This window comes from Erpetoichthys calabaricus, chromosome 13 (assembly GCF_900747795.2).
Source record: "Erpetoichthys calabaricus chromosome 13, fErpCal1.3, whole genome shotgun sequence".
Taxonomy (NCBI): Eukaryota; Metazoa; Chordata; class Cladistia; order Polypteriformes; family Polypteridae; genus Erpetoichthys; species Erpetoichthys calabaricus.
Window position 1 is genome coordinate 30,411,974 of NC_041406.2, and position 20,827 is coordinate 30,432,800.

Here is a 20,827-nt window from a genome sequence, read left to right on the forward strand (position 1 = left end):
AAGTGAGAGAGGGATCGATGTAGCATATAGATGATGGCATCCTCCGCTCCCACCTTCTCCTGATATGCAAACTGCAGAGGGTCGAGGGCGTGTTGAACCTGTGGCCTGAGGTGGTGAAGCAGCAGCCTCTCCATGGTCTTCATCACATGTGATGTCAGAGCAACAGGCCGGAAGTCATTCAGCTCACTAGGACGTGATACCTTTGGGACTGGGGTGATGCAAGATGTTTTCCAAAGCCTCGGGACTCTCCCCTGTTCCAGGCTCAGGTTGAAGATGCACTGTAGAGGACCCCCCAGCTCCGATGTACACACCTTCAGCAGTCGTGGCGATACTCCATCTGGACTCGCTGCTTTGCTGGCACGAAGTCTCCTCAGCTCTCTGCTCACTTGCGCTGTTGTAATTATGGGTGGGGATGTCTCTCCTATGCTGGTATCAGCAGAAGGATGTGTGGAGAGTGCAGTACTCCGAGGTGAGAGTGAGAGTGGGTTAGGGTGGTCAAACCTCTTAAAGAAGTTGTTCATTTGGTTTGCTCTCTTCACATCTCTCTCGATGGTGGCACCCCGCTTCGAGCTGCAGCCAGTGATGATACTTCATCCCATCCCACACTTCCTTCATGCTGTTATTCTGCAACTTCTGCTCCAGCTTTCTCCTGTACTGCTCCTTCGCCGCCCTGAGCTGGACTCGGAGTTCCTTCTGCACGCGCTTGAGCTCATGCTGATCACCGTCTTTAAACGCCCTTTTCTTCTGGTTCAAAAGGCCCTTGATGTCACTTGTAATCCATGGCTTGTTGTTAGCATAGCAGCGTACAGTTCTTACTGGAACTACAATGTCCATACAGAAGTTGATGTTGTCAGTAGTGCAGTCAACAACTTCCTCAATGTTCTCACTATGTGATCCCTGCAGGATATCCCAGTCTGTAGTTCCAAAACATTCTCTCAGAGCATTCTAAGCCTCCGGGGTCCACTTCCTGAATGATCGTGTGGTTGCAGGTAGGACCCTCACTTTTGTTTTGTAGTGAGGCTGAAGCTTAAGCTGAAAAGCCTAGTCCACAAGGCAGCAGGTGCTGCTACGTTTGCAGTCCTCCAAACTGCCTGAAGCCAGAAAGGAGGGGTCACATCTCATCAGAAGAAGACCTAGTAGCAGGAGATGTACGCGAGGAATGGTTAGAGCAAGCAGTGATGACTATGTATGTAGGTGCTAAAATAAGAGTCAGAACCAATATAGGCTATCGCAACTATTTTGACGTCAAGGTGGGAGTTCATCAAGGGTCTATCTTGAGTCCACTTCTCTTTACTATTGTGCTGGAAACCCTGATGAAGCTGTGGGAATTGCTCTATGCAAATGATTTGGCAGTAGTTGCAAACAGCGAAGCAAAATTAAAGCCAAAGCTAACTCAGTGGACGTACTGCCTTGAAGAAAGTTAATAAAGCTAAGACTAAATTAATGTGTGATAAGATTTCCAAAAGGCAGGGTACTGGTCCAGTAAATTACAAACATCTTTGTGGAGTGTGTCAAGGAGGTGCTGGAGTAAACTCTATTTTATGCATCTGTTGTGACTTGTAGATCCATAGGTGATGTAGTGGTGTCAGAGGCTCTATTTGTATGCAAGAGATGCTTAGGTGAGTTAAGTGACAATACAGTACAGCTTTCACGTTTCTTAAGGTCGAAAGACAGAGGTTTGAAACATGTGACAATTTCTGCTGTCTTGGAGATATCCTGAGTGCTGAAAGAGGTTGCTCCAGTGCAGGTGCCACCGGAGTAAGAAGTGTGTGGAATAAGTTTAGGGATCCTTCTAGCATTATTTTAAGCAAAGGTGTTTCCTTGTGCATGATGAGTATTGTGTACAAGTGCTGTGTAAGACCTGCTTTAGTGTATGCGAGTGAGACATGGGCTGTGACGGTTGGAGAAATAAGCACAATTTCCCGTACTGAGATGAGAATGCTGAGACAGATGCCTGGGGTGTGTTTAAGAGAAAATAGAACGAATCAGGACATGTTATGTGTTGTAAATGTTCAAGAAATTATGCAATGGAACAGACTTAGATGGTTTGGGCAGATTCAGAGAAGAAAGGATGATGCATGCATCAATTCAGAGTTTCACTGTAGATGGAAAGCATCCAAAGGGCAGACCCAAGAAAACATGGTGTACACACCGATATGAAGGAGAAAGGTATGAAAATCGAGGTTGATCAAGACAGAGCCAACTGAAGACAACTGATCCATAGTTAAGGCTTGCCCCAAGGAAAATGGTCTTTAAACGTGATGATAATGATGAGTCAGCAAATCAGAAATTGTAAAATTGTGACAAGAGAAGAGGAAATAAATGTGACTGGCATTTTCATGTGGCACAGAATAAAGTTGATCGTTTGAGTGAGCAGAGCATAAATTTGGGTGGGCATTGCACAACCCTGCCCCTTTCTAGATCTGGCCGTGGTCCTAACCTTGCCACATTTGCTTTGGACTGCAGTTGGAGTAAAACTAAGAGATGATCCAAGGGAAAATACAAAAAGAGTAGTCAAAAACTTGCCAAGGGGCTTGTTAACAAAAAGGCCAAAAAAAAAATGCCGGGATGCTAAAACCAAAAGAGAAACCAAAAAATAAAGTCAAGGACTCAACACAAGAAAAACAAAAGGTAAAACTCAAGTACTCTTTTCAGGTTCAATGACCAACAACTGCCAAGGTAACCAGGCCACAAATTCAGGGCGCTTATACAAATGACTGTGACACATAACAATATCAAGTAATATGAAAAGAAATGTATTACTTTGTTAAAAAAGCAGGTTTGATTCTAACTCTTTTCTTAATTAGTGACCTGTTTTTGCTGCTAATTAACTTCTTTTGAATGAATTTTAATTGACTTGCTCTTGAAGATTCAGATTCAATAATTGTTTCTTTTTCCTTAATTTGCAGCCAAACAATAATGAGATACAACATGAACCAAAACATGACAGGCAAACTGTGACCATCATACAATATCTGAAAATAAAGGGTGAAGGTCTCAGGAATGTTGATTTGCTCAGGTCCCCAAAACATTTTAACAGAGCTCTTAAAAAAGTAAAGAAAAAATCAACAATTTTGAAAATATCTGCTTTGCACATTGAGTGGAGCAAAAAGCCATGGAATTAAAGAACGGGTTTAATTAACAACAAGACTCAGCGCCTAACAAAGCAACTGGTTACAGTGAAATTGGTTGGAGTTTTGAGGACCTGACTTAGTTAGTCTTCTGTTGGCTCACTCACTTCAAATTTCATTTCTGTTTAAGGAAAGAAATGAAGCAATTCAAAGGAACGATGAAGAAATTCCGGGGAACAAATCTTTAAAAACAAGCCAATTAAAATTAATTCAAAATAAGTTAATTAGCAGCAAAAACAGGTCACTAATTAAGAAAAGGGTTAGAATGAAAACCTGCAGCCACTGCGGCCCTCCAGGACTGGAGTTTGAGATCCCTGATCTAGTAGTAATTCCACCCCAAGTCGATTGTTGATGCTGTTGCCTAATTCTTCTCCTCTTTTCTCCATAACAGATCTGACAACCAGTGATGTCATTTCTAGGTCTCAAACAACACCTCTTTCACTCTGACTCCCTCTTAAGGAGTTCAACCTGCATCTTGAGTCGGTCTAGTTCTTGACCCCCATCTGCAAAGACATCCTTTTTTACTGATCACAAGTTTGCTTGTTTTTGTCATCAAATATACAAGGTTTGCCTTCATGGTGTCCCAACTCTTCATAATCTCTCTGTGTTTTTCTTACATACACTTGGTTACATTTGGTTTTCCATAAGGAACGCAAGCAGGTGATGTGACTTACTAAATGGCCTCACAGTGTCAGTAGTGGAATTTGAACCCACAACCTCAGGGTTTAAAGGGCAAAGTCTTAGCCACTATGCCAGACTATTCTTCTGGAAAACAAAGACATCTGCATATTCATTTTCATTTTATGAGAAAATGTCCCTGTAGCTACCACTTGTGTACCTACACAAAGCTGCATCATTTTTGAAATGATTCCATGTTAATAAACATGTATTGATCATATCCATGCAACATTGATAAAGTTTACATAAAATGACCCCTGCAGATGAAAATGATGGCAAGGTATATTCAAATCTACTGTATAATAAAACACTAAGGCTGTGTGTGTTCAGGCCCTCTAATTGATCAGTTTGGCTTTAGCGTGATTAGTCACTTTGGCTTTGGTGACACGACGAAAGAGGAAGTGCAAGTGTGAGTAAAGGCGTATGAGGCATGCTGGGAGGGTCGCCTTCAAACTGGACCAGAGGTGAGAAAGCTGCTTTGAAAATAATGACAGAGTCTGAGAAGCAGGCTTTACGGGAGAGCACTCTAGAAAGGTAGCACCAGTTATAAGACGTTCACACACGGAGATACAGAAGAAAGGTGTTGAAGGTACACATAGGGCAAGAGATAGCAAATATTTTTTAATTATTCTATTACCTGTCTTTGACGAGTAATATGGCCAGTTCTTCAGTAGTGATAGTGAAACTGCACGGTGTTCACTTTGTCTTGAGTTCAGAGAAATCTGTGAAAACTCTATGAAATACTTTGAAGCCAAAGGGGAAGGACTAACTGAATTAGATATGACTGGATTATAATGGTGCAATCATTTTTAAAGTTTCCCTGAGTGCTAGGGAAACGTCTGCCATCTATACTGGACCAATTATTGTAGAAAAAAGGTGATCCTGAGCTGTGTGGCAGCAGTGCCAACCTCTGCACCACCGTGCCTCCATGAGATCAAAGAAGAAAATACGCAGTCAGAGATGTGCAATCACACACTTTGTCAAAACAAAGCAGAAATTCTGAACTCATACTCAAAAGTCAGAAAAAATACTTAGGTCTTTTAAAAGTTGAAAATTCAAAGTGGCGTGTGATTGAAGCCGCTGGTTTGTTCTGTCGCACTGAAGGCTCTTTAAACTGTCTGTACTGATTCTTTGCACTTTTTCTTCTATGAAAAAGATAGAAACGTCTTGTAAATAATAATAAATCTTTTGTTATTATTATTATTTCAGAGTCTCTTGTGTTGGGGGAGGGGGCATCAAGCTCCTTCGAGGTTTGTTTTTTATCTCCACGTAGCTAATTACGCATGAATAGGGCAAACATCTCCTTCTCTTATACTGACGTGAAACTCAAAGATTGACCTGCACTTTTGGTGACAAGCACGGATAACTTGTTATTTATGCTGTATAGTTTTCATAAAAACAAAATTTTGAGAACCTGCATTATTTGCTGATCTGTAAGTCCCACAGAGTTTGTGATGCAAATGATCAGCATTATATACCTGGGGGACGATCCCATCCAACGTTGGCTGTTACGTTTCTCTGGGGGATGTCACGCTGGCCTTGCAAAGCATTATGGGGCACTGGGGGAAAATGTTCTCCCAAACTGGCCACAGCAAATTCACTGCAAATAACTTTATGTCAGAATTTGCTGATCAACACTATTCTTCAGTAAAATACTCATATTTTATTAGGATGTTTTTAAATGCACAGAATTTTAATATTAAGGAGATTTTGCATATTCTTTACAAAAAAGAGGTGTATCTATCTATGTGAAGACTTGTGTCATTGACTGCTATGCCAGTGGAGACTCTTTGGCTCTTTAGTAACCAATTGAGAGGCTCAATCTGAGATTTTACTTTATACAGGAAATATGAAAAAATATCAAGCATTCATTTTTTATATTGGACACTGTGCAAATGGTTTAGGCACTCTATATTTTCTATATAAATTTTGTCTTACAGTTTTTATTTCTTTTGGTCTTCTACATTACTCTGTCAGTAAAACAGAGCAAATGTTAGATTTCTTAAAATTAATTTAGCAAAAAATAAAATGTTAAGAGCTTTTCCATTTTCTTCAGTTAATATATTAAGTAATGGACCATTTTTTAAGCACTCTTCCATTTATATCAACGTTAATAAATGTGAATGATGCAGCGTGTGAAACTGTCTGTGACTGTGTACAGTGGCCTGCCTTGTGGAGATCATTGGAGATTGAACACGTGCCCCTGAAAGTCCTCACACTCCTTCAAACAGCATACAATGATTCAACCAGCCTCCATCTTTTCAAGCACTCAGTCATTTATATCAGTTAATGAATGTGAATGATGCAGTGTGTGAAACTGCCTGCAGTACTCTAACTGGTCTACAGGGGCAACATGGAGTAAAAGACTTGGGACCTCTTAGGACACCACTTGGGAAAACCTTAAAATCTTATTAAAATTACTTCTGTATGTTTGCATTGAAGATTTAAGAATGATTTTAATGTGATTTAAAACTTTTGTTAAGTGGGCCACTTTGCTACAAGGTACGCACTTGGTGATTATGAAACAACACCAGAGTCTGTATATGGATAGGCACACAAGAACACACAAACACACACACCAAGGGACAATTTAGCATTGCCGATCCATCTAATCTGCTTGTCTTTGGACTGAGGGAGGAAATCAGAGCATCTGGAGGGAGAACATGCAAACTCCACACAGAAGAGAACACTGAAGGAAAACATTGAAACCAAATTACATGGGTAATCTTCTTTTTATTGATTAATTCAAAAAGCCCTCACATTTTTTTCTTACATTTTAAAATGTTTTCTTTCCATGATATGATAAAGTTAGTTTTATTTGAGATTGGGCTACTAGCTACGGCTAACAAAGAAAATGAAAACTGCACAGAGTCCCAGGAGCCAGAAGTTCATCTTGAATGCAGATGAGCTGTTGCACAAGTCAGTAGTGCAGCATGTTGTTGTCACAATTTGGCTATTAAGAGTTGCTGCTGCAGAGCATCCTTGACTGGTGCTACATGCCTTTGCATAAGCAGATTGTCCTTCTAGAAAAAAAAAATATAATAGAAAATGAGACCTTTTGATATACTGTATAATGAACATTATAGCAACTTAAATCAAGCAATATGAAATAAAAAGAACTGTTTGCATTAGCCCCTTCTAAAACCTACTGTTAATATCCTTCATCCAACACATCAGGCATTATGAGAAATCAGAGTATGTTTATGTACTGAAGAATATTAGAATGAATTTTGGAAATTTTCATGCTCTAGATTTTTATTTTTATTTGACTTAGCATATTAAATGTATTTTATTTGAATGAAAAAAAAATCTTATATCCCGATCACTACCCTGTGATGACAGCATCAGAGCATACATCTCACCAAATTACAATACACCATGATGGATGGCATGCATGGGTGGGTATCCCGGCCAAGATGGGGAAAGATTCCTTTCCTGGATGGGAGGCCAGCCCTGCAAAGGCACAGTAAACCAAGAGAAGATCATTCTGCCTTAATCGGGAGACAAACAGAAAATGCCAGTGTGGCAGAGGGTACACTGGCATCCCGGCTGGTTTGGACACAGGAATGGTGCCCAGCTGGGAAGTCAGCGTAGTGGAAGGACAGGGGAAGACAACTTGGCAGGACTACAAGCTTCCCCAACACACTAGGAGGTAGCTTCCCTGGGCAAAGTTACCTGTGCAAATACCCACAAGGCACACTGGGTTTTGTAGTCCCATAGAACAACCTTGTTGGGCTTCGTGGGACATGCCAGGGGGTGCTGCAGGTATTCCTCATCCCTACTTTATGGGATTTTGATTTGAAGTTCTTTCATCAGGCTATACCCTATCACATGAAGTACTACCAGGTTCAAGATAAAAGTAGCTGCTCAACCTCATCCAGACGAGTTGGAGTGGAAGAGGACAAAACTTTCGTGGAGGAGTGGAAGGAGAGAGGAAAAAGAAGGAAAAGAATTGCGTTGGTTTATGTTGCTTCTGAAGCCTTCACACAAGGTATTTGGTGTGAGTAAACCTTTTACTTATACTGGAACTGGGATCTGTGAGGCTGTGTCTGAGGTTTGGGGTGCTGAAATGCCCCCTGGTGATCACAACACTATAAAATGGTACTCGTGCTATTTCATAAATACTTTTAAGAATTATTTAAATAATGTATCTTTCCACAGTCTAATGTAAGTAATTCTTCCTAATTTATTCTGTAATGTATGGTGCACTTTTGCAACTCTTTAAAGACAATAATATCACTACTTGTAGACCCTTCTTGATTTTTAAATGTCTTGCATTTTCTTTATTGGTCATTTTGCACATCATCTGCTTGTTAGTACGTGACACTCTATTTTATACATTTTACTAATAAGTAATTTACATTTTTGCCATCATCCTGATAAAGTTTGTATTTTCACCAAATTTACATTACATTTTTGAGACAGTCTGTTACACAGGAGCATATTTACAGTGACTGCACAGTTTGGTGATCATATCTGACTGGAGGAAATTTTTTTTGGAACACTTCAAATGAATAAAATAACTTGAGCTTCATGATGAGCATTTGTTTATTTTCCCTTGCTTGTTAGAGAGTACTGTACGTGAGCGTGTGCCTATGTGAGTTTTGAAAATTCTCAATTTCTTTTCATAGTAGTGTGGCATCAAGAATGTAGTCTTAATTTTGATACTTGATCCTGACATTTAATTTGTGTCATTGAAAGCTGCTGTGGTGTCTAGAGAGAGTCTAAATCGTTGACATTAAAAAAATATATTTACTTGGAAGTCGATATGTAATGAGATTTTGCATCGCTTATAAAGAATGTTAGGTTGCATAAACTCTGATTTTCCATGCTTAGCATGTTGCAACACAAAAAAACTGTGCCAATGGAAAGATCAATGGTGATAGTTTTAAACAGTATGTCTGCATTTGTTTCACGTGTATTACATCAGAATTCTTTACAAGTCAATGTAATTCAATACTAGACACTACAGAATGTTGTCATGAGCAGACATGAAGAGTAAACCTGAGACAAGGGACATTAATGTGAAATATGTAATTAATAGGTTAACTAATGCAGTTACTACTTGTGTGGAGCTTTACGTGATACTCTTGTGTACGTGTGGATTTTCTACAGACACATTTGCACATGCCAAAGACTTACAGACTAGTATGATGGGAAACTCTAAAGTGTTGTTAATAAATATGCCATGAAATGGGCAGGTGTGTAACACAGAATAATATCTAAAATATAGGTTGTTGATATTTTTTTATTATACGGTCTTAAAATAAAATGCTACACAAGGCTAGATCTACACTTACCATCCATTGTTTACAAATGTAAGAACTTACAATTGATTATGAATTCTGAACACACATGCACTGTACAATTTGGGATGTTAAATTTTATTTTGAACCATGCAACAGTCTTGACTTATATTTTGCTTGAGCCCATATTTATATTAGCTCATAACTGCTTTAGGCCATGTTTGCTTATTTCTATCCATTGCCTTTGCTTATTTATACATTGATGTATAAAAATAATACAGCAGCAATGTTACGACTCTTAAGTTTCTTTATGTGGTTTGTACTAGCAAAGCTGCCTATGAAGCTTATTTCAAAATTAGCATCGTGTTACATTTTTAAGATCTTTTTGTTATTTTAGTGAAATGACACTTGTTAACAGATACATGAGACATATGTGTGAACTTATAAAAGCAGCCTGCTCAAAGCAACGAGTACACACACACACATCTTACGAGCTGCAACAGGCCCTAGCAGGACCTAGAGTATGTGTGTGTGTCTAGCTTCAGAATGATCAATGCTTAAAGAATTTTATTTTATTTAAGTAAATTCTTACTGAACCCCTTCAGTACCTTATCTTTGTGATTATCAATTCTTTAATTATAATCAACTTTTCTGCCCACCAGTAAAATGTTTGAATTTCCAGAACATATCAGGTCATAAGCTTTACGATTAACACTAAGATTAAGGTTCTACTGTCATTTGTTTGTGAGTAATTGCGTGACAGACAGATAGACAAACTTTTTGAATCTCCTCAGTTTGAGATCATTTTTAATTGAACATGTGCAATAAGCTATATTGGTAATGTGCAATATACTAATGTAATACAATATATAATATGTAATGTACTATTCATTAACAGGTGCAATAACAATTTATGCTGCTGTACTTTGAGCAATAATAATTTGCTCTGGTTACTTGATCACTTAACACTGTATACGGCATACAGTATTTTGAATTATTTGACTTTTGTTTCAATGCACCTTGGGGCTGTCACAAAATGTAATTTTGTTGTGTTACACAATGACAATAAAGTGCTTAAACAGGCTTTGAAGTCTAACTATCTAATTTTAAAATACAAGAAGGTAAGTCAAGCTAGTTTTGCTATGGGACTTTTACGTCTTATTAGATCAGATAAGAATCTTTGTTAAGTACTGGACTGGGGGGTTGAAGGTTTTGGTTGTGACTGACTGTCTAGCTGACCTGGCGGCATATGAATGGCTGAGATAAAAGCTGAACATGAACACGAACAGGCCACAACTACAGTATATTGGTCTGCCTGACAAGGAGGTGTGTCAATGAAGACAAGATCGAGTTAAATTAAGGGCTGATTGAAAGGCAGAATGTCTGTTTCATTAATTCCATTAATGTCCTTGTAATAGAGACCATAAAGGGGATTACGGTCACCTTAGGACCCTACCACAAAAATACAGATTCCTCTTTTAGTATCCATTCCTGTTAAATTGAACAGAAACTGATATGAACAGAATACAAGATCACTTGCAGAAGAACTTGTGCCGACACACAGGGACAGTTAAACCCATTTCTCTTATAACTGTGAGGCAGAAGGGCTAACCAGTTCCACTTGTGCATATTTCATATTTATCTGATGGATTCTTTATTTAAGAAATTTTTGGATTTGTGTTATGATAATCTAAATTTATTACCAATCCAATTTTGCCATGTTACATATGCAGTAAACAGTCTGACTATGTAAGAAACAGTTTATGCCTGGAACTTATCTCTCTGAAGCATTCATTGAATTATTTTGATATATTATAATTATTTCCAAACAGTATCTGAGGCTTTTGAATTAGTTTTTTTCTGATCCTCTTGTTTGAGTTGCTAGCAGATTTTCATTTTTTTTCACATTTTAGAGCTTGTAGGCTATTGCAATAATTTTCACTTAACCTTTCAAATAGTTTTTGATCCCTAGTTGTTTTTTCTTTCATTTAATAAACCAGCTTCTTCTCATGTCCGGTTGTGGAGCCTATCTCAGCAACAAGTGCAAGGCAACCTACAGAAGGCACCAGTCGATCACAAGGCTCACTCCCACACCCACTCACATCACACCAGTACACAGCTTCTGTAGGACCATCAAGAGAAAACCCACGTGAATATGGAAAGAAAGTGTCAACTGCACAAAGACAGTAACCAGATCAAGCTTTGAACCCTGGGGCCTCATGTATAATGCCGTGCGTAGAACTCACACTATAACATGGCGTAAGCACAAAAGCGGGATTGTGCGTACACACAGAAAAATCCAGATGCAGGAATCTGTGCGCACGCAAAATTTCACGTTCTTCCACTACATAAATCCCGATCAGCGTGAAAAGTAACGCACGTGCACGCGCCTTCTGTCCCGCCCCAACTCCTCCCAGAATTACGCCTCTTTGAATATGCAAATCGATATAAATAGCCTTCTGTGAAAAGACAATGGGAAAAGCACAGGGGAAAATATAAGAATTTCAGCGAATACCAAGTGGAGGCAAAGGAAAAACGTACTATTTGTTGGTTTAAACAGTGGTATAATCAACAAAAGAAAGTTGATCGAGTGACAGAGTGTTGGAGAAACTCGAAAGATCAAATTCACAAAGTCGCACAGTACCCGAAATAAAAAAGAAATCACATATCAAAGTCGCCGTGAAAAGGCGACTCGCAGCGGACCGTCTGAGTGTCATATGAAAGCTTATTAGGGTACAGACAAAACAAATAGGCACACAGTGGGGAAAAAAGCACGAAATGTCAACTTTAATCTCGAAATTTCCACTTTAATCACGTAGTTTATTTTGCCATTAAAGTAGAACATCATAAACTTCATCTTAAAATCGTTTATTTTACTAGTTTCTCAAGTAGCACATTAAATGCTTTGTTCTGTATTTGATCTTCTATGTGCTCTATGTGTGTGAATCACTACGTGCTTCCGTTCTTTCTCTTTCTCCGACAGGACACAGAATCCATTACATTCGAGATATTACAGCTCTCTGAATAATTAAAATACTGAGATGTATACTTGATATCATTTTCATAATGATAGCAATGAAAGCATGTTATTAAACATGGGAACACGGTGGTGCAGTGATTCTTCATATCTCACGCAAGAGGCTTGCTGCACCATGTGCGACCTTCGATGAAATAATTTATTACAGAAGTACTGTCTCTTTCAAACGTACTTTTCTTTCTCCAAATACCCAATTGCCACACAACCAGCTCTGTAATAGACGTTAAGCTATCTGTAAGCTTAGAATGCCGATTCTTCAAAATTTTAAGGAACATTGAAATATCTTCGTAGTACATGTTTAATTATTCTATCCGTCTATCCTTCCAGTGTCGCGTCAGCACCAGCAATAATACAGCGCAAGGCAGGAGCTATCCGTGAACCAGCTATACGTTGCGGCACCGTGTCCTCACATGTTTAATTATTAACAATGCAGATTATTTAAATGAAGTTAAAGTTTTATCTGTATACTATAAGCAACATATTTTGCTGCATTTCATCTTAAAAATGATATTGTCATCATATGCGCTTTATAAAGTAGCGCAGGTTGTGCAATATTATAACTGTAGTGTAAGTTTACAGTGATGTGATTGTACTTATAAGTACAAACAGTTCTACAAGGAGCACTTGATGGACTGATTGAGTGCGTTTATAGTTCTTGGGATGAAACTGTTTCTGAAACGCGAGGTCCGTACAGGAAAGGCTTTGACGCTTTTTGCCGTGGTTGAGGTAGTGTGTACTTGAAACTGTATACCGATAATTCTCTTTCCGATCAGCTGCTGCTGTGATTCACACTCAGATACAGTGATATAAATACTCCGAGTGGTGCAGTGAGAGTAATATGGAAAAAGATGATCCGCAGTGGCAACCCTTAACGGGAGCAGCAAAAAGAAAAACAAGATGCAGTGAGCGTAACAACGCTAAAGCAGTTATGGTATTTGGAATACTATGGCTATTCCCTGGACCATTATATTGCTACAGGTTAATTACAATCAGATGCATTACACTAATAAACAATATGCAGTTAATTTCAGTGTATTTATAAAGCCGCGTCAGGAATGTGGAGCTAAGAAAGAAAGGTGATCACACAGGAACAGTAGCACTGCTTTGACGCTGGGTGCCGCCAGTCTGCAAAACCGAGCGGAGAAATTGCGTATGCCAAGGTATGAGTTACCGTGGAAATGTGCGTGGCTTTATGCCAAGTTTAGGTTTTATACATCGCGATTTGACCGTGGAAACATTCGTACGCAACATTTCTGTGCGTATGCACTGTTTATACATGAGGCCTCAGGACTCTGAGGCAGTTGAGCTAAATTCTGAGCCACCATTCCTCCTATTGAGAATGGTATTTTCTTGTTTTTATTTTGATGTTTCTGTTTTTTCTCTTTTTATTTTTCTGTTTAAGGTACTTTTTCAGTCTACCAGTGTCTGCCCAGTGTTAGGTCATTAGCAGAAGAAATAGAACTGCACTTTAATTTCTCTCTGTACTACTGGTGTTCTATGGCTTTATTCATATCTTATTATTAAAATTTTGTTTAGTTTGTTAGGCCATGTGTGTGGCTCTAAAATGTTGTTGAAAGGAGGACAGTAATTTATCCTAATATCTAATGTTAGAGCTGTGACATTCCAGTTTCCCAGTTGTGTTAAGCTGTGTGTTTTTTGCAAATAATGAAAGTCATTTCATCTGTGGCCATGTCTGCTTAATAAAGGATAGAATTGTCCTGGCCTTTAAATTTTTATTTTTCAGAACAAACCCTTATAAGGTCCTAGTCTTTCACGTTTGAGCTGACAATCTAAAGTACATACTGCAAATAAAACCAAAACCCTTTATTAAATTAAAATTAAAAATTGAGGTTGTTGAAGCCTTGATTTCTCTTTGTACTACTGGTGTTAATTTTCTTTATTCATACATACTATTAAAAATGTTGTATGATGCTCTACACTGTTAATGTAAAGCAGGTCCTGTCGAACTGTACTGGCTTAAAAATAATCATATTCAAACCGACCTCATCACTGGGTTTTAAATTTGAGAAAATGGGTAAGCATAGTGGGGAATTTTTGTATTCAAGAAATACAGGACTTCAATGAGGCAGAGCAGTTTTTGTGATTCATTTTTTTATTGAAACAAAATGTGTACTCAAGGAACATGAAGACAAGTCAATTAAGAAAGGAACAGCTTATCCCACCTAATCCCCTCAATACCCCAATCAGAGCTAGAAGTAAAAATAAAAAATAGACGGATATATTGATTAAATGAAACAGAACAGCAGGGAATTAGGGAACTAACCGCACCACTCAAGCATTCTATAAAAATGACAAAGACAGTCTTAGTGAGACTCAGGCAGCCAGACTCTAACTGACTGAGCCAACGAAGACCAATTCTCAGTGGATTTAAATGAAGAACGATTGACACGTGATCCCTTTGTTCTTGATATGACCTGATGAATGTGGTAGAGCTTTATTGAGTACCTCGCAGATCTTCCCATGGTGTTTTTAAGTGTTTTGTTGCATGCATCTTTTTAATACAAAAAGTCTACAGAATATATTACATTGTGCCATTGGAACTCAATTATCTTATCTTTGTTATCTTACTGTCTTTTACAATGTTCAGAAATGGTCAGAATGCTTCTGGGAAGGAAAGATCTTCTCAGTCCTCCATTTTCTATATTATACTTTCTCCGTAAGAGGTATGATGCAATTTATCTTTCTAATAATTTAGGCTTTGTGCAGCACTTTGAATGTTAATGAAATGGCCACATTGGTCTCAATTAGGATACATTGGGCAAACACTGCTCAATGAATGACATACATTAGAACCGATTCTTTACAGATTTCTTTAGTCTGCTTTTTATCACACTTTATATTACCGTACTTATCTTAGAGCTTGCACTGTTTTGATATCTTAGCTCATGTTAAACAATATGCAGATGTTCTGATGTTTCTAAATAGTTATGTTCTTTTTTACTACATGACTTCATATATGCATTGAATACATTAACTTGTTACTTACCGGCTGAGCTGACTATAGACATACAAGTGTCTTGACCAGCGGAGCACACTGCCGTATTTGCTATACAGTCAGCATGTGATGTAGTAACAGCACACGTGTAGCATTTTAAAGCTTTAACTGAGGAAAAAAAGAAATACATGATTGGCAATAATGAGAAAAATTCAAAAACAATTTACATTAAAGTTAAAGTTACTAAATGCATTAATACTTTCATCATACACACAGCATATATTTAGTATTATTAATATCAATTTTGAAGTTGTAACAAGAGATAGCAAAATACAGATTGTATCCATCAGTTCAGGTTTTATATTCTATTTAGTTGACATAAATTAATCAAACATGTTGCTTTTCATGCATAAAATAACTATAGAGATTTCTTTTTAGTTTAATTTTACTATACTCTTCATACATTTATAAGTTATAACCATGTGCAGTAACTTTATTCAAATAAAGCATTTTATAATTACCTGAGTATGCTGCAACAGAAATGACAAACAACACAATTATTGTGGTCCTCATTTTCAATCTGAAATGTTCAGCTTCAGCATTATGGTAAAATGTGTCAGCCCTAATTTATATTGGTGATATGTGGGAAGGGTTAAGAATAATTTACGTAAATGAAGAAAATTCTTTCCGTCAATGTGCAAAATGACCAATGAAATGAATCGAGAAAAGAGAAAGTTACAGTTCAGGAAAGACAGGGGATGTGCCTCAGCAACCACATGTATGACATTACTGGGTGTGCAGCTTTTTTTACATTTCACAGCTTTGTGATTACTGCAACAATTCTGGTTGTTAAGTGGCAAATTAAAAGAAAATGATTCAGAGTGAAACTTAAAAGATTGCTATTGCTAACATATTTTTAATGCTCTCAAAATAACATTATGCTTGTCAAAGCATAAAATCACTGTAGCAAAACATAACTTCCTAAACCAGCTTAAGTCAAGTCTATCAAAGAACTACTCACTGTTTGGACGTCATGAATACTATGTGCCGTGTGAATTTGATCTTTTGTGTTACAGTAATTCATGTTCCATCAAGTCCAAATTTAACAGCTGTAGGGATGTAAGCAGGATTTTGATTCAGATCAAATCAAATTTTATATGTTACACAAAAATTATGCACACAAAATATAGTGAAATGCTCAATTGCCAAACTCCAAGACTGTGTATTAAAGAAGAATATATAAGGACAATAAACAATAATACACAATTTAAAAATCTCAATAAAATCATTAATAGAATTTTAAATAATAAATTAATATCTTAATGTAAGAGAATTAACAATAAGGCATAATGTAGGTATAAGCACTCCCCTAAATCAATTTTGCGGATGCTCTCAATGGATTATTTTGTCATTCAGGGACAGTTCAAGATACTAGTGAAAACTGAAAGCGTGACATATTAATATCAAATCCTACTGTGGTGTGTTAGGAGTAGCAGTTTTCTTCCTGAACATTTTTACTGGTATCTCAAATGTGTCATGAAGTTTTTACTTTGTTTCATTATCTTGTTTCATATTCATTTTAATGATATAGTTATACAATATACTGTATAAAGATAACTGTTTATTGCACTCTTCCATTGTTTCAAAAATACACACCATTCTCTTTTCATTGAAAATCAAATGACTACTAATTAAATATGCTCTTCAGATAAGTTGAGAGCAACAGAGGCAGACACAGATGTATAAATGCAAGGTGGGAGCTCCTTTGCAGACTGTGGTTTTAAATATCCATTTCACAGGTTTTAAAAATTGTGTCCTCAATTTTTATTGACAATGACTAGATGAGAACCAAGGACATTGTGGTTGATATTAAAACTGAGAATATTTTAGAAAAACTACCCTTCACAGATAATGCCTGCCCTGCAAAGTTACTTAAAATTTTAGGTAGATTGTTAAAATTAAATGTAATCTAAAATTACAAGGAGATTGTTGAATCTCCTTGTAATTTTAGATCTATTTCTAAATTTTCATTTCTGTCCAAAATACTTGAGAAGGTTGTTTTTAATCAAAAGGTAAGCTTTCTAAATGACTGTGATATTCGTAATGTTTACTAGTCTGGGTTTTGTAAGAGTTCAATTAAAATCCTGGTCCAGTGTTCACCTAGCATGTGTCTGAGTCTCATATCCTTCTGAGCTTATGCTTAAAAGCTGATGGTATTATTTTATTATTTACCAGTAACAGCGCATGCAGTGAATACACTTGACTTGAGCATTCCTAGTTTTCATCCTCTTTCTTTCTCTGTACGTTTACCATTCGTTTGATCAGAGGTTGATGGGCTTGCTATTTGCTGAGCAGCTCTTCTTTTCTCCACCCTAGTGATCTGCTGCTTCTCTTCTTCCATCGGCATCTTTTCATGTTAAAACTGATTTTAAGTTAGTTTTTGTGTTGCAATTACTTAGTACATTTTTCTTAATTTTTCACTTAAGCTGGCACTTAAGTCTTCAATCTGCCTCAAGAATGATTTAAGATATGAAGAGCTAGGGGAAGTGACGGCGAAGGTGGTAGGGAATGAGAACGGTGCACGTATGCATGTGCCGCACGGCCACCCTGCTGCACACTGCTGAGAGTTGATTCTACAATAAAATAAAAAAAAAAGAGTAATTAAAACCATCACCCCAAAAGCGGATAGTAGACGTCACGTATTATATGCGTACCAAATTTCAGGACAATAGGTAAAACGGTTTGCGAGCTACAGGTGATTTAAAATCCTGGACAGACAAACGAACAGCCACGGTAGCGTATTATATAACAAAATTACTATGATAAATGCATTTCTTATTTTATTTTATATTATCTCTAAGAGAAAATGTTATATTTTATGGCATAATCATTTTTCTATGTTTTTGCTTAGTACTAACTTTCCTGTTTTTGTACCCAGCTGGATCATAAAGAATTAGGTCTTTGTTCTTTTTGTTCAAAACAGGTGTCACACATGTGCGCATGGGAGGCAGCTAAAGGGCTCGAGGGAAGACAGTTCTGAGGCATACCGGGATGTGGCAGAGTGCACTGATTCTTTTTTTCCCTTGCCTGTAGACCATTCCCGGGAGATCTCACCTGGCTCTCATGATGTCACTTCCGGGACCGAGCCAATGGAAGAAGACCTTACCAGCTCCGGCCCCTGTGATGTCACCTCCAGGCTTGAACCAATGGCAGATGATCCTGAGCCAGACCCATATGACCTCACTTCCTGTCCTCCCCTTTAAAAGTCTAACCGTTTCCTCTATGTGTCAGTCGTGTTGTGGACTCTGTTGTATGCATATCAGTGCTCTATATTTGCATTTTCAACGTTGCAGCCAGGATACCTCATTATATGGGTGACCGCCCCAAACCTTTATCTGTGTGATGTCTCATTATTGCGACACAGGATAAAGCTGTAAGGAAATTCACACATCTCCTAAAATAAGAATAAAAATAATATGTCTTGTACACCCTAAGATAACAGGATTATCAATCAACATAGTGGACGGGGTTAAAATTGAGGTCATTTAAGGTATTAACGTTTGTCATGTCCTGTTAACAACTAGGTGCAACCAATCATCAACAACAACAACAACATTTATTTATTTAGCACATTTTCATACAAAAAGTAGCTCAAAGTGCTTTACATAATGAAGAAAAGAAAAATAAGACAAAATACAAAATTAAAATAAGACAACATTAGTTAACATAGAAAAGGAGTAAGGTCCGATGGCCAGGGTGGACAGAAAAAACAAAAAAAAACTCCAGAAAGCTGGAAAAAAAAATTAAATCTGTAGGGGTTCCAGGCCACGAGACCGCCCAGTCCCCTCTGGGCATTTTACCTAACATAAATGAAACAGTCCTCTTTGTAGTTAGGGTTCTCACGGAGTTACTTGATGGTGATGGTCATACAGACTTCTGGCTTTTAATCCATCCATCATTGTTGGAACATCATGGTGCTTTGAGTAGATGGTGGTGGCGCAAGCCACCACCAAAAGGACACCAGAAAAGGAAACAGAAGAGAGAGTAGGGGTTAGTACAGATTTTGAATGAATAGTTATTATAATGAATTGGATATACAGAGTATCAGGATTTAAATTACAGTGAAGTTATGAGAAGGCCATGTTAAAATAATGTGTTATCATGTTAAATCATGTAATCATGTTAAAAGTTTTCTGATTATGTAAAGAATTCCTTTTTTGAGTAGTGACCTAATCAATGGATTGTATAAATATAGCACAGAGGACACTTTTTTCTTAGCAAAAACACTGATATGACATGCTTTTGCCTCTTGCAAGATTTAGATAAAGAATAATGATGGACGCTTTTTCCTGCCTGTGTTTTATCGCTTAAATCGGGGCATTCCAGTGGGGGGTGTCTGTTTAAAATAATTTTCTTCCACAGTTTAGCCAACTGCACAACATGGAATCAGCTGTTTTAAAAGTAATGAATGAGTTGTTTTAGCATCCTATTCCAAAGACTTTTCTGTTTTAGTTCTTTTAGATTTGAATGCTGCATTTAATACAGTGGGTGTGAACATCTGAAATACTGCGCTGGCATAAGGGGCACAATACTGCACTGAGTGACTCTTATCTCTCCAATAGGACATTTAATGTGGTTTAGAATGGAGTTACCTTCTGTCTTATGGAGTTCCACACAGGTCAGTTTTGGGCCCTTCCTTTTCTGTTTGTATCTGCTATTTCTTAGCTCCATAATAAAGACGTATGGCCTCTCATGTCATTATTATGCTGATGACACTCTGCTTTACCTGTTTTTGAAGTCTGTTAATAATAGGCCTTCAGCCAGTCTATGATTGAGAGATGTCAATGCTAGGGTTGAGTTCAGTTTTCTCAAGTTAAACAAAAACAAGACTAAAGTTACTATTTTTGGAGCTGTGAATTCCATGGTAGAATTCAGATTTTTCAGTTCACTTTCTTCATGCTGTAAACCTGCTGATTTTGATCTGTGTTTCATTTTGACAAACAGATTAATTCTGTTATTAGCACTTCCTTCTATTAGTTAGGACTGGTCTCATAATTGTTCAAATTTTATGTCTCCTTTGGACTTGGAAAAGTGGTTCATACTTTTATATTGGCCAGACTAGATTACTGTAATGCACTTTATGCCAGGGCTACTCAGACCTGGCTATCCAGACTTCAGATGGTCCAAAATGCCACAGCTCATTGTTTAACTGGGACCAAAAAGTACAAGCACATTGCACTTAACTAGGCTGCTCTCCAGTGGACACCTGCTAAAGGCAGAATTGATTTTATGACTTTATTATTTGTTTTTAAGTCAATAAATGCTTTTGCTCCACCATATACTGTACCACAGGTATCCTTACTGATCCCCCAAGGTCACTGAGATTCCCTGACAAATTGCTTTTAGTTGTTTCAAGGATGAAGCATCTAGCTATGGATCATTCACTGAGAAGTAAAATGTGCCCTTTATCAGGCTTATCTTTCATTTAATGTATGTCTTTCCATCTCAGTGCTCATTACCGTATTATTCTTAATGTAGTTAAGAGGCCCAGTTAAATGCGCTAGAATACTTCATGAGAGTGAAATAAACCTTTGTTTGAAAGTTATCATGTCCCTCTGAATAATATTGTTATTATTTTAGATGAAGCCATAGCGTTAGTAACAGAAAGCTTAAAAATGTCATATCACACAGTGTGTTGCCTTCCAGGTGTACAAGTGGGAGACCAACCTGGAAGGGTGGATAGACTCTTGGCCCGAGCGGGGGAGAATCCAGTTCTGCA

General features: G+C 37.6%; 1 protein-coding gene across 7 annotated transcripts in view; it reads right to left on the bottom strand.

Annotated features, from left to right (window-relative positions):
• Positions 1–6,506: 6,506 nt before the first annotated feature.
• The window catches only part of LOC114643692 (ly6/PLAUR domain-containing protein 2-like), a 201,288-nt gene continuing 186,967 nt past the window's right edge, over positions 6,507–20,827 (bottom strand). For 3 of the 7 annotated variants that reach the window (XM_051935928.1, XM_051935926.1, XM_051935927.1), the window contains exons 2-3: positions 15,100–15,216; positions 6,509–6,832 (exon numbers count right to left, since the gene is read on the bottom strand). In XM_051935928.1, coding sequence (XP_051791888.1) covers positions 6,642–6,832; positions 15,100–15,216 — 308 coding nt within the window. In that variant the 3' untranslated portion in view covers positions 6,509–6,641. Of the gene's footprint in view, positions 6,833–15,099; positions 15,217–15,569; positions 15,719–20,827 lie in introns of those variants that run through there. The other 4 variants (XM_051935931.1, XM_051935930.1, XM_028792201.2 and 1 more) reach the window with 3 other exon arrangements.